The sequence below is a fragment of the Festucalex cinctus genome, chromosome 18 (assembly GCF_051991245.1).
Source record: "Festucalex cinctus isolate MCC-2025b chromosome 18, RoL_Fcin_1.0, whole genome shotgun sequence".
Lineage (NCBI taxonomy): Eukaryota > Metazoa > Chordata > Actinopteri > Syngnathiformes > Syngnathidae > Festucalex > Festucalex cinctus.
In genome coordinates, this window is record NC_135428.1 from 1,834,847 (window position 1) to 1,849,125 (window position 14,279).

At 39.5% G+C, this 14,279-nt stretch overlaps 1 protein-coding gene and 1 long non-coding RNA gene across 4 annotated transcripts in view; one reads left to right on the forward strand and one right to left on the reverse strand.

Moving 5' to 3' along the window:
* The window catches only part of uvrag (UV radiation resistance associated gene), a 30,854-nt gene extending 18,193 nt beyond the window's left edge, over positions 1–12,661 (reverse strand). The window contains exons 1-10 of one of the 3 annotated variants that reach the window (XM_077505386.1): positions 12,620–12,661; positions 12,291–12,477; positions 9,851–9,968; positions 9,688–9,722; positions 9,333–9,494; positions 9,038–9,112; positions 8,863–8,975; positions 5,286–5,391; positions 2,503–2,629; positions 493–577 (exon numbers count right to left, since the gene is read on the reverse strand). In XM_077505386.1, coding sequence (XP_077361512.1) covers positions 493–577; positions 2,503–2,629; positions 5,286–5,391; positions 8,863–8,975; positions 9,038–9,112; positions 9,333–9,494; positions 9,688–9,722; positions 9,851–9,968; positions 12,291–12,395 — 926 coding nt within the window. In that variant the 5' untranslated portion in view covers positions 12,396–12,477; positions 12,620–12,661. Of the gene's footprint in view, positions 1–492; positions 578–2,502; positions 2,630–5,285; positions 5,392–8,862; positions 8,976–9,037; positions 9,113–9,332; positions 9,495–9,687; positions 9,723–9,850; positions 9,969–12,290 lie in introns of all 3 variants that reach the window. The other 2 variants (XM_077505387.1, XM_077505385.1) reach the window with 2 other exon arrangements.
* LOC144006519 (uncharacterized) lies at positions 2,652–13,631 on the forward strand. The gene is made up of 3 exons (XR_013279853.1): positions 2,652–2,664; positions 9,877–9,983; positions 12,163–13,631. It is a non-coding gene; the product is annotated as an uncharacterized LOC144006519 (long non-coding RNA).
* The last annotated feature ends 648 nt before the right edge of the window (positions 13,632–14,279 follow it).

Below are 14,279 nucleotides of genomic sequence, written 5' to 3' on the forward strand. Positions count from 1 at the left end.
GCAAATATTTAACAGCCATGTAAATTTGACCATAAATTTAATCTGATTAACATCATGTACGGTAGGTCCAAGGAATTGATATGAGGCAGATGTGCTCGTGTTGACGTTAATTTCATGTTTTCTGGCCTTGTGGAGATCTGGTTTACCATCTGTGACCGTCTGCTACTTCTCAGACGAACAAAAAGCGTATGCAGAGCAGACGGCCGCCGTGCATGTTACCCCCGAGGCCAATTCAAGCAATCAAATACATTTTTTTTTTTTTTTGCAAACTCTGAATTGAGAACAAATATGAAGTGTCAAATGTGAAAACACGTCCTTGCTAATTTAGCAATTCCATTTGGTGCATGCTGTAATAATCTCCGTCACTAAGCAACACATTGAGCAACATCGGCATGCCCATATTAAGATGATGGTTAAAATATGAATTACAAAGTGTCTTCTGTGCTGAAATATATGTATTAAAAAAAATGAAAATGACAAGTCCACACATACCTCTTGGCTGTACATTCCTTATGCAGCATGGTTAAGCATTCCTTCTCCGCCTTCAGACTTTCATGTTGAGTCGAATATACTTCCGCTAAGAGATGATATAAAGTATGGGGGAAATTTTTTTTTTAATGGGTGCACGTTGTGTTACAACCAGGTAGTGTTTAATGTGTAATTTGCACTTGAGATGAAGAAGTAAGTTTTCATTGTAAAAAATACATTTCCGTATCATACCGCTGTACCGTATTTTCCGTACTGTAAGGCGCATCGTATTATGAGGCGCAATGTATATATATATATATATATATATATATATATATATATATATATATATATATGTACTGTAAATAAAGTTTTACAAAATTTCAACATAATTTCTAAATTGATTGTATTTTTTATTATTTTTTTTATAAATTAAAAAGTGTTGGGACTTCAGTGTTTGCAGCCAATAAATAAATATAGTTTTCTAAAGTTTTCTACTGTAAATAAAGTTTTACAAAATTTCAACAAAATTTCTAATTTATTTATTTATTTTTATTATAATTCTAAATGTCGGAATGTCTTTGCAACAAGTACAAAGTGTCTGTAAACATCTTACAAATCCTGATGAAAACACAAAATTTGCTGCGTTCGCAAGCATTCGCTGCTCAGTGAGATTCCAGCTTTATGGGCCTTCAGATTCGGAAAAAGGCCGATAAATCGGTCTATCCCTGCTATGGAGTATATGCCACGGAAGAGTCGGGACTGTTTTTGCACATCGGTTTGGTTCCGGTTCGGTTCGCGACGTTTGGGCTGCTTCAAAAATATTTGCGCTTCCGACTTTGTGCCCCTTCGGTTGCGCGTTCGCAACCCGGACCAGAACCAAACCGATGTGCAAAATCGCGTCCCGCCTCTTCCGTGGCATAATACCCGATTGGAGAGTTGGGAGAGTTCAGGCCACACTGCAGTACAGTTGTTCATACTGTGAAATCTAGCCAAGCACCGTGGCACCTGAAGTTGTTCTTATTAAAGAGATTTTAGTGGGGTTCCCGATTTGATTTATTGTCATGATAATGATAACCGCAGCTGGCACAGTGGTCTTTTTTTTTTTTTTTTTTTCATTATATATCCATGGTAAAGTTTATATTCTAAATACCAGGATTTTTTTTCCATCCAAATTAGACAAATCCAGTTCTTAAAGAGAACTGCACGTATATTGCCGTATTTTTTTTTTTATCTTTCCGTGCCAGTAAGGTTGGTGACGAGATGGAAGAAGAGATTGGCAGTGCTGGGAATTACATGAAAGCAACGGTGCAATAAGAGATATGGCCTGTCTGATCTGTGTCTCTTTGAAGAAGAACTGCCCCCCCCAACCCCCCACCCCCCACCAAGTCCCCCCACTTCTGTTGCTGCGGGAGTTTTAGCTCAATGTTAGAGCAGAACGACCCTGGGTGCTAGTTTGGCGGTAGAAGTCTGGTTCTGCTTTACAATCTTATTGCTCGTGCTCAGATCCATGTGAGATACTCTATACTCATATATATATATATATATATATATAATAATAATTCTAATACTGAAACTAACTAAAACTAAGCATTTATTAAAGAACTAAAACTAATAAAAAATAACTACAATGAAAAATTCCCAAACTATAATAACCCTACTGCCATATTACAAATAAAATAGTTTCTATAACTGTAGCATTTTTCTAAATATGCAAAAGCACAAATGAATTATTTGTACAATTTTTAGGACTAAACACAATTTCTCTTCAAAACATTATGTGGCCCTTGCGTCCTTCTGATTTTCTGTATGTGGCCCTCAAAAGAAAAAGTTTGGACACCCCTTGTATTAGATTGTACTTGTGCTTTCACATTTATCTTTGTTTGTTTGTTCAAGTGCAAATGTACCCAAAACGCTCAGAGAAGTCATGCGAGTGTGACGGCATGGAAGTTAAGCTAACATACGTACGTTACAGTATTGAAATTGCAGTTGAATGAAACCCCGTTTGCCAAATAGCATGTCCAATCATCTTACCTTTCTTCTGCAGCTGCGCCACGTCCTTCTGCCGCACGTCGATTTCCCTGCCAAGCGCTTTCCTCTGCCGCTGCAGTTCACTATGAAGCACGGCTAAACGCAGCTGCATGCACTCCCGCTCTTTTTTCTGCGCACAGCAAATGAAATGAAGGCGCACGCCAGGTAAGGGAGAATAATGAAATATCAAAGATGTGTTTACAGCAATTTGTGTTGCAAACGTTTTTGCCTCTTCAGTAAGGTATTTGAAAGGGATACTTCCCTTATTTAGCACATTATAGCGATAAAAAGTGAATATTTTGTCTATAATTAATTTGATACTTTCATTATTTTTCAAGTACAATTAGTAGGGGTGTGCCAAAAAAATCGATTCATAAAAGAATCCAGATTCTCATTTATTAACTCCATTTTCACAGAAGCAATCCCGTTTGCTCCCGGCTGTTTTACTGGATTTTGATTGATTTTGCAAGGCCCACATAATGTGTGGAACCTATCAAAAGAAAGATTAAAGTCTCTTCTTTCATCAGGAAAAAAAAAAAAAAAAAAAGTATGTTTCTATCTGTTTCCGTTTTGCAGCAATTATCTAAGTTTCATCGGTTTTCACAAATCTATTCAAAATTGTAAGTAATTTAGCTTTTTTTCTCGATGGCCCTGGTTGATCTCCTTTGCTCTGCTGCCACCTGCTGGCCGTTTGTGTAATAACTACCATTTCTGCAACCGTTCTTTGCAGTTGAGAGGCTTCTGTCTGCTCTAGCATTAAAAAAAAAAAACACACAAAAAAAAAACGTATAAATACGTCTTTGGGACACAAAACATTTAAAAAAAATGATTTACATGTTATTGGGAGCAAATGAGTTATAGGACTACATAGACCTCAAAAAAAAAAAAAAAAGAGATTTACAGACACACACACACACACACAATGATGTTGGGATGAAAGATTCAACTTTGTTTTTGATCCAGTCCCTTGCCAACCCTCTGTGAAACCCACACACATCTACTTCGATAGGGATCGTAGCCCGTTTCACACAAAGATTGTGCTTCTTAGAGACTTTAGAAATGTGCAAAAGATGCCAGTTAAAAACTCAAAATTGCACAGAAGAGATTCATAGCGCCTTCATCCTGAAATGTTTTTGTTTTGTTTTTGTTTTTTAAATGTAAACCATCATTGGCTTTGGCGCAAATGAACTTGAAGCAGCCTCGTTGTGTCGCGCATGCGCATGCGCTGGTGCCTGCGATTCCTACGCAACATCCAACAACAACGGGTCAGCTGTGCAAATCCACGGCAGGCGTGGGGGGAGCGCGTTATAAGACAGCCGATTAATGGCAGAGGGCGGGTGATGGGGTGAAAGCGCCAAATGCGCCGAGGTTGGTGGCCGCCACTTTGTGCTACTTTGATCTCGGCTCGGCTCTCTGATGCTCATCGTGTCGCATGAAGCTCTACAAAAGGCAAAGAGGGCAAACCTTTAGAAGAGCCGCACAATGCTGCACTCATTCCAAGCTGGTGGGCTTTTCCCCCAAAAAAGGTAGAAAACAAGGATTATGTGATTTATTAACTGATGTCAGCTCTGAATGGAGTTTTTCAGGAATGTTTCCATAAGCAGGAAATAGCAGAGACGAGACTTTGAAAGGGCATTTTTGTGACAAAAAGAATGGAGCCTCCATGTTATGGTGCAGCTAAGCAGATCCATTGTGTGGAGCGGCTTTAATAAGTACGAAGGTCCGGGAGAAAGGAAAGGAAAAGAAATGGGGATTTATTACCGTAATTGCCGGACTACAAGCCGAGACTTTTTTTTCCACCGTGCGACTTATACAACGATGCGGCTTATATATGGATTTTTTCCGGACAGCCGCCAGGGGAGCTTGAGCGGAAAAGTTAAGAGTGAAGACAGTTGGAATATACGTGTCGAGGAAGACGCAAGTTTAATGTAACTTGGCGCTTTGTGCATGACTAAAATGAGCATAAACGGGTCCTCATCGTGTCAAATACAAGATTTTTACCGGTATGTTATTTTTAACCAGCCCTGTTAGTTACTACCGTATTACCGTACCGTACTACCGTATTGCTAAGGTATAATATTAAACCTTTGAAAACTCTTTCTGTGTACCATCTTTCTTTGTAAATATCTCATGTTTAATGTGGGCACATGCGTCTTATAGTCAGGTGCGGCTTATGTGTGGACAAAATGCTTTTTCCTTGAGAAATGTACTGGGTGTGGCTTATAATCGGGTGCGCCTTATAGTCCAGCAATTACGGTAATAATGATGCAGCGTCTGATGGAACGTTAACGGCTACAACTGTCTACAGAAGAAAGCTGTGTTTACTGTTCATTGTGAATATATCAGTTGGTAACCACTCATATCTTTCGATATTTTCTCAAAAGAAACGTGAAATACAAGTTATTGTACTCATAATCAACCAATTCACAAATTGAAAAGCTTGGGGCGGAACCCAATTAACTCATTGACTGCCATTGACGGAAAAAGACGTCAAATAATGCATTTTTTGCTGGGCTGGCAGTGAATGTGTTAAACACAATGTGCCAATATATTTTGTGATTATATTGCAGCATCCTTTTTTCCTTTTTTCTTTTTTTAAGGCAAATTTTGCTTAAAAATCCGTCAATTTTGGTTACATCTCATCTTAACTCATTGACTGCCATTGACGGAAAAAAGACGTCAAATAATGCATTTTTGCTGGGCTGGCAGTGAATGTGTTAAGTCGCCTGAGGCGAACCGTTATCAGCGCGACCAAATGTGCGTCGTTGGCATGCGAGCGCGCTCACCCGCACGGTGCACGTTGCCGTCGTCCTCAGCTTCTCCTCGATCTCCTTTCCAATCTTCTGCACTGTCACTTGGGTCTGTTTGATGGCTCTTTGGGCTGTGTGGAGCCTGCGGTAAGAAAAACACAATTAAGTTCAAAGTCAGCGTTTCATCAAACCACTATTAACTCTTTGACTGCCAAAAACGTTTAATAACGATGACTGAGATCACAACGTATGCTGCCATAGACGTTAAATGACGTCAACTACGTTTTGTTTTTTTAATCAATTTGAAGTGCAGTGCTGCCTGGTCAATGGGTTGTGGAATCAAAAACACCCACTACCTATGGCCAGCAGATGGCAGCATTGTGTCTCTTTTCAATGAGCTTAAGATATATGAATTTACAATGAAACGTGACGAAATCTGATGAAATAAACCGTTTTCAAGGATGACATGAATGATCAAAGCCTTTGTTACATTTAATCTAATTCACAGAGCATCACCAAACAAAAAAATATATATACATTACTGTCAAAAGGCACTGTTGTGGAGAAAATGTATCTTTTCACAAAAAGCTTGTTTTCTCAATTTACATATTTTCAAATGGTGATTACTAAAGAATAGAATAAACTAGAAACATTTTTCTTTTCTAATGAAGGAACGGAATGCAATTTTCCATGTGGTAAATGCTCGAAATCGGCTGGCACTGGTTGTTTTTTTGCATAACGTGCTGCAGTAAAAGAGTTAACGTATTCGCTGGATAGTTACTGTTTAAAGAGTAACAGCGAAAACGGCATCCACAACGTCTTGTGCATCCGATGATTCGGTAAATGCGGCTTTTTGCCATCGCACCTGCAGTCAAACCATTTCAGATGTCATGCCCGCACTTTTGAATCTGTTTGAGGTGACGGCGATGACAGGTGAAGATAGCGATTTGAGGGTGAAATCTGTTTTGACAGCTCCCGTGCGCTGAGGCGATTGCAACTGGAGAATCTGATACGGCCTTTTCACCCCAGGTGAGAACATTTATCCGCTCGCTCCTTTTCACGCAGCTCGGCCCAATTGCCGTGCAAACTGTCGCGGAGAACGTTCGTATTCTCCACTCACATGGCAAACTTTCTTTTTCCAACGCGGTACAGACACCAAACAACCACACCAAAAGGGGGATTTACAGGAAGTTATGACTACGGCTGTGCACTCGACCCTTGAAGGAGATTATCATCGGAAAAACACAAACATTTGTTCCTTTGACAGTGACATTCGATACAACAGGGTGTCAGATAAAAACCGAGCCTCGCAAAACCTTTAAGTTATGTGGACAAAACTGTTGGTACCCCTCTGTAGATGAAGGGGGGGGGGGACAAAAAAAACAAAAAAAACAGTGGTTACTCAAATCTGATAAAATAATACTTGAAAACTATGATGACATTATGATTAGAATCATGAAAATCAGACATATAAATATTAGAATCTGGGAATCTTTTGACTGTCTCATGATTCGATTACGATTTTTTGGTCTACAATTCGATTCAGAATCGATTTTCGGTTCTCGGTTCAAATGATTTTTGAATCAAAATGATTTGATTGATAAATGATTTCTGCTTCAATTTGCAGATATATGAAGTGTCTTTTTTTTTTTTTTTTTTTTATAATCATTTTGCATTGTAAATGCCTTTTTCCACAAAAACAGCATATGGACTACAACTGCCTTTTACCCCTTCTTCTTCATTTCCAAGTTAAATAAAATCGATTTTTGGATATCAAATATCGATTTGATTAATTTAATAAATGAGAATCTCGATTCTTTTATGAATCGATTTTTTTTGGCACACCCCTAATAAATATGTGTACGCATATGCACACATAAATATAAATACTGCATCTACACTATCTGCGTATAATTGACGGCAAAAGTTATATATACACACCATTGTTTTACCGATCCGGCCCACTTGGTAATATATTTTCCTCCATGCGGCCCGCTGAGCTAATATGAGTTTGACACCCCTGGTATAAAGAAACTCAACTAATATCGCAAGTTGTGAGTGTCATGTTTGTGTTTCATGCCAGGTCACGTGTTTTCCGTTTTTTGTTTTTTTTTGCCTCACAGCTGCTGGTATTCTACTGGGTGGGCGGAGCCCCCAGCTGCACACCTGGGAGTCATCACCAATTAAGTCTAGTATTTAGGTGCTGCAGAAGCTGCAGGACGGCGTCGGAATTATTCTCGTCTTGTTGATGTTACTGCTTGTTGCGAGTCCTGAGACAATTTCATGTGCGTTTTTTGCCTTTTGTTAGGTAGCCACGAGTATTGTCGTATTTTTGTATCCGACGACGTCCTTCAGCTGGGACTCCGCCCGGCCGCTCTCTTAGTTTGGTATTCTGTTGTACCTTTTGTTAGATCGTTGTTATTGCCTTAGGCACTCCTTTTTGTTCCATTTTATTTGTACTTTGTTTTGCATTGTCCCCCTCACAAACTCATCGTGCTCCTTTTTTGTTATTAAATTTTTGCTACTACTTTTCTGCTCGTCTTCCGTCCGCTTTGGGGTCCAATCGATCCACTCGCACCCGCAACAGTGAGGTCGCTGTGGTCTGATCTCTGCTAAACATAAACCAATGCTGCTTTCTAGATAGAAGACTCAAATGGCTACATCATAATTCCTTTCGTTTCATTCCACTGTGAATGCACGGGACTCAATTCATTTCAAAACCCTTATTTAATTCTTATATGGTCTGAAAAAGTTAGTGGAAACTCATAATGGGCCAAATTATTTTGGGAGAGTCGAACTTGAACCATGCAAACAACAAAAGCCCGCACGTCATTCTGAAGAGTCACTAAATGGTGCACAAAAATAGTCAACAAATCAACAGCTCCCTCTGGTGGTCTCACTCCGCATATGAGGAGGGCCCACATTCAAACCTCTCAACTGTGACACAGGCTTGCTAATTCTCCAGTCTGTTGATTGATTATTATTTTTTATTTAACATACAGCATAAACACACAAACAGAGAGACAGCAGAAATGAAAATTTAAAATAGAAGAAACATAAAATCGGTCAATAACAATCTGTTGAGTATATAGGTGTTATAAAAAATATTACTTTGTTACTAATTTTAGATTATATGATGACCATCCATCCATTTTCATTCCAACGCTTGCTCTTCACAAGGGTCGTGGGGTTGCTGGAGCCTATCTCAGATGGCTTTTGGTACACCCTGGACTGGTTGCCAGCCAATCGCAGGGCACACAGAGACGAACAACCATCCACACTCGCAAGCACACCGAGCGACAAGTCGGAGCGCCCAATTAACCTGCCATGCATTTCTTTGGAATGTGGGAGGAGACCGGAGCACCCGGAGAAGAGCCACGCGGGCACGGGGAGAACATGCAAACCTCCAACCAGGAAGGTCCGAGCCTGGACTCGAACCCGAGTCCTCTATACTAGGAAGAGGACGTGCTAACCATTCATGCACCGTGCCGCGGCTGCCTATATTTTACTATGCATTTATTTAAAAAAAAGAATATTATTTGTATTTTAACCCATAACTCCGATCTGCGCAATACTGCCCCCTTTTGTTCAATCTCCTGGCAATTAATCTCACCTGAGCAAAGAGAAAACACTGTAGGAATTTCTGACGGAGCTCTGGTCGACCTGCAGTCGACTATTTTTCTTGCGCTCCGACTGATCCTGCAACAGAAACGTGTCGGCCGTGGACTGAGGCACATTGGCACAAGTTATTATGCAAGCTGTACGGAAATGGACTAATAATAATGTACCTTCTGGTCAAAGTCAGCTGCATAGTAGCCATCATTCAACCCAAATATGATTTCATTGGTATTCCTGGATCGAATCTGTGGGAATATCGACAATATGAACTCGCCGTACAAAGTCATAGTTCTTTAACTCATTCACTTCCATTGACGGAAAAAGACGTCAAATGATGCTTTTTTTTTTTTTTTTTGCTGTCTGGCAATGAATGTGTTAAAAATTTCTGGTTACCAATTAGTAGTTCTTGTCATTTTTTTTTTTTTTTTTAATAATTTATTGGAAAATAGAATGTGGTTGTCTGACCTGCTGTCCCGCGTATCTGAGGCCGTCCAGATTGACCTTCCATTCTATGAGGAGCTGGTACTGTTCCTCCTGTCCTCCCCAGATCCTTACCACAAAGCAAGACACGGAGGTGTCCAAAAGGTCGGGCAACATGCCAAAGTCCAGACTCCTCCAAGTCGGATTCTTTAAAAACATAGAAGTGGAGCAGGGGTGTCAAACTCGCGTCGGCTCAGGGGGCCGCATGGAGGAAAAATATAATGCGTTTACATTTTCAGGGACTCGGGTTCATTTAATTTGCAAGCGGAACCTTTATGATCTGACAATTACGTGTCCAGAATGCAAATGTGTCAACTGTAAAAGTAAAACAAACACTCACCAGTGAGTCACGTATGACTTCACTCTTGTAAAAATCTAAAGGACATGAAGAAGAAGAAAAAAAAAAAAAAAGTTAATGAATGAAGTTTTTCTGTTTCATTTTGTGCTGCTAAATTTGCTGAACGACGTCGGGCTGGGATCTTCTAAGTCAAATCAACACTGACCACTAGATATGCGATCTCCTATGCAGAGATGGAGGGTGAAGTAAGTGTCCAGCAGTGGGGAACCATTCTTATTGACGATGTTCCGTGCTGCGATGCTCCGGAGGTGACGCAATCGTCTCTGTGGGACAGACAGGTGAGAAAAAAAAAAAAAAAACGGCATTAAAGAGTCAGTTCAAAACCGAAAACAAACATCAAAATATTACAAATTTAAATTTGAGCTACAAGATGAAATAATGGCTAATTCCAAAACACAGAACCATCATTATGTCCTGGGACTATTGCCAAAACAGAAGATACTAGGCTCAGTTTGTTTTTTTTGTTTTGTCTTTTTTTTTTTAATTGATGCATACAGTACAATGGAGACATGACATCTTTATGGTGAAACTAACCAAAGTTTCACAAACATGTGCAATCATAGCGCATAAAAGGCCACATTGGACTTTTATGGCAAAATTGCACAACACTCATTTGCTCCCAAAAACGTATAAATACGTTCTATTTTAATTATTACCACAGTCCCAAAGACATATTTATACGTTTTTCTATGTTTTGTTACGCTAGCGCATAAAGAAGGCTTTGATGCAGCCTCTGAACTGAAGAGCAATGGTAGTTATTACAAAAACGGCCAGTAGGTGGCAGCAGAGTATAAGAGATCAACCAGGGCCATGTTTTTCCCCCACTGTTTTGTAACAGATTTGTGAATAATGATGAAGCTTAGCTATATTCTAATGCTAATTGTTGCAAAACTGAAACAGAGAGAAATATACTTCTTTTTCCTGATGAAAGAAGAGACTCTAATCTTGCTTTTGGTACGTTCCATGTTTTTATAGCAGTAGAACACAATATTCTGTGGGCATGGCAAAATCAGTCACAATCCAGTAAAACAGCGAAGGGCAAATGTGTTCACAATGGGACGCAATGTCCCACAATGTCGCCTGCAGTCATACTGAGATTAAATGCAAGTCATGGGATGGATTCCCTATACGATTAAGAACCTCAGACACAAGAACACGGATTGTTCCGTGTGGGGCTTTCAAGCGCTCCTTCAAAATGTCAGCACGTCTGGATGAATGTGACTAATATTGTTTCCCCCACTTTTGCTACAAAGTACTTAATATTTAATTGTCAAATCAATACAATAAATATTGTAGCTAGCATTGCTAGCATGGGAATCCACCCGAGGTGCAGCAGATGCAACATAAACATGCGTCTTCATGCCCTTCTAATTTTTCTTGCGAATCAGTCATGCAAGCGGCGAGCATGTGACATCAAAGGAGATTACAAGAAAAATATGCAGATGATTTTATTAGACGGTCATTTGATCTGAATTAAAATATGACAACTGTAGTTCTTTTCAAGGATGACTTTTTTTTTTTTTTTTGTCTAGACTACATTTATGTTTATTAGTAACGCAATCATTCCTATCTGGAAGGGTAATTTCACTGAGGAAAACTATGGCAAACAATCCAAGAGTGCCGATATGTTATAAACACACACACAATTCATTGAACTGAATTGACTTAACATGTGGTGGTATAAATGAAAACTGAGAAACTTGGTTAAAATTGCCCATGTGACTACAGTACACATGGATAACTATTGACGTGCGCGTCTGAATATATTGCATAGAATTCCAAAACTGAGCACCGATATGTAATTTTGTTATTTATGGACACAAACCTTGAACATGTATAAGTGAAATATAAGCTATAGTTGAAACTAATATAGCCATTGATGTCACATTGTCATTGTAGTTGTTGTAACAGATTCATTTATTTATTTATTGATAGATAATCGTATAGCAAGTGCACAATCCTGCCATAATATCCAATATGAAAAATATATTATTTTTATTCAAGTCTTGTCAAAGATTGGCTGATGACTGAATAGCACGGTTTTGTTTTTTGTTTTTTTAATTTTCACACTGTCAAATGTCAATGAATGAAAAATAAATCGTAACCCGACTTTTCAGTTTGTGATATTGTAGCGGAACATCAGATGAAAACTATTTAGGTTTTTGATGATTATTAAGTGTAAGCAACTAAGTAACAATCCCTAGTAACGACATATGCCACGGTTGTGTTTTCCTTCCTGTCACTTGGTGCAAAGTTTACTTGCAGGAACGGAAGTGCTTCTCGCGCAGAGAAAAAAAAAAACAATTCCGAATCAATGCACACTTTGAAAACAACCCGGAAAAGCAGGAACGGATGGTTTTATAGGACAGTATTCTGCGTGTCACCCAAGCTAGCTACCTGCAAGCTAGCCGCTGTTAGCTTCCAGGCTAGCCTGACAGGCCCGCCTTCCTCCTCCAGGCTGCAGTTGCATCGGACGTTCGAAAACTCCCAACAACAAACCGAGACAGCTCTGGCCAAGTTCGCCTGCTGGTCAGCCGAATGTTTGTCGGCGCAAGGGTGTGTTCGAACGCGTTTGTTGCGTTTACCTGCTGCGACGTGAGCTCTACGTGCAAGGCTCGGGACGATGAAGCTCCAGAGTTGGTAACAGAGGCGGCGGGGATGGCGAGAACCCGACCGGTGATGGAGCTCATCCTCCTGTCGGCATCTAAGCGGGTCGCCCTCAATCAGCGAAACGTTCCATGTTTCTTCAGCTACAGATGCGTGGCTTTGAGTCTTAAAAGGTTAAGACATCCACACGAGAAACGCACGAATGTTCGTTTTTTGTTTTTTTTTTGCAGGTAACAAACCACAACAGCTGTCAGCTAACCAACAGGACGTAAACAAAGTACTGTAAAAGCTATTTTGCTACACTCACTGTTCGGAAATCCGTCTCCCGTTTAGTGCTCTGACGCAACCGTTTCTGATTGGCTAATATGTAACGTCCATCAACAGAAAAACGGCAAGCGACACGGGCAAACTCGCGTGACGATTGGCTAGTTCGTCTGTTTCTCTTCTACAGTGGGCGGGCTTATGTAGAAATCTGTCAAAGCAGCAGAAAATGCGGAAGTTGTCCTCATCGAAACAGCGTGACTACAGTCGCTGCAATTTTATGCGATCTTGCGCATACCTGGTACAGTATTTTGTTTGACTTATATTTGGCCCATAGGAGTGAAACAATGAGAATATATGAAACTATTTGAGAACAAACTTATTGGTTGAACCACTACGTCCCTTTGGGCTTCCAAAATGAATGTCTTAAAATGTAATTTTTTTTTTTTTTTTTTTTTTTTTATAAAATACTATACATAACATTGTGCGTACCTGAAAATGTGTCAACTGCATCAAGTGGACCAGCCAACTTTCCAGCCTGCCTGTTTGAGTTATTGTACAATTTAAGATGTCCTCAAGAGGGCGCCATCTGCCATATTCCGACTTCCAATTTATTGGCCTCGTTGCATGAGGTCTGCCAAAATAATGTATTGTAAATTCGTAATCAATAAGAGATTAACAACTTTCGTCCCCACCGCCATTTTCAATTTAATTAACCCCGCCAATCAAGCTCCAAATACCAGCGCCAGTACTAAGATGTTCAACTTTTTGAGTCGTGTGAATTAAAAAGTGCCATTTCAGTCAGTAACGTCACTTTTTTTTGTTGTTTTTTAATTAGAAATTACGGTGCCAAGAAAGAGTGCTCAGAGCAAAATGAGAAGTGATTGCATTGCTCAGATTAGCCTTTCTACCGATTGTTAAAATGGTAAATAGAATTGTTTGCACAAGTCGCATTGATTCTGGACTAGGATTTGTGTTTTGTATACAGTGGTGCATGTAAAGAAATGGAGAGTACATTTTAAGCCATAAAGTAATAAAGAATGAGTATTTGTATCTGATGTGACGCCCCCCCGCTAAAAAAAAAAAAGATTCTTCACATACATTCCTTCTGAAAATATACAAAAGTTTAATAATTTAATATCGTTCGGCAAATAATGTCATCGAGACCTTTGCTGTGTTTTTGTAGCAGATGTTTTGCACATGCATTACACTGCAAATTCACAAAGTCGTTTCCAAATGGCAATTATGAATGAACAACATGACATTCCCAAGTCCAAATATTGTGATTTCCGGCATACAGTCGATCCAACGTTCCTTTATCAAATATTTTTCAATGACACCCTCAAGTACAATACAAATAAGGCATAAAGCAAGACATTCCCTTCCTTTTTTTTTTTTTTTTCAATTACCACCCACTGCTTGTTTACAAAGTGATCTACGATGTCTTCAACTTGAAAACGAGTATAATAATTGACATGATCCTTTTTCGACTGCAGTCGTAAACCCTCCAAAAAGCACTTGAGAATATCAACTTTCATTTTCACGACAAAACACGTCCATCCAAACCGGAAAACCACTCGGGCAATACGCGAGACTCAACATCTCATATCAAAATTTGTGTTTTTCTCGTGACAAAACAAACCTGCTGGAACGGAATTAGTGAGAAAAAGTGCATCGTAATTATTCATTCAAGAGACGAGCGTAGA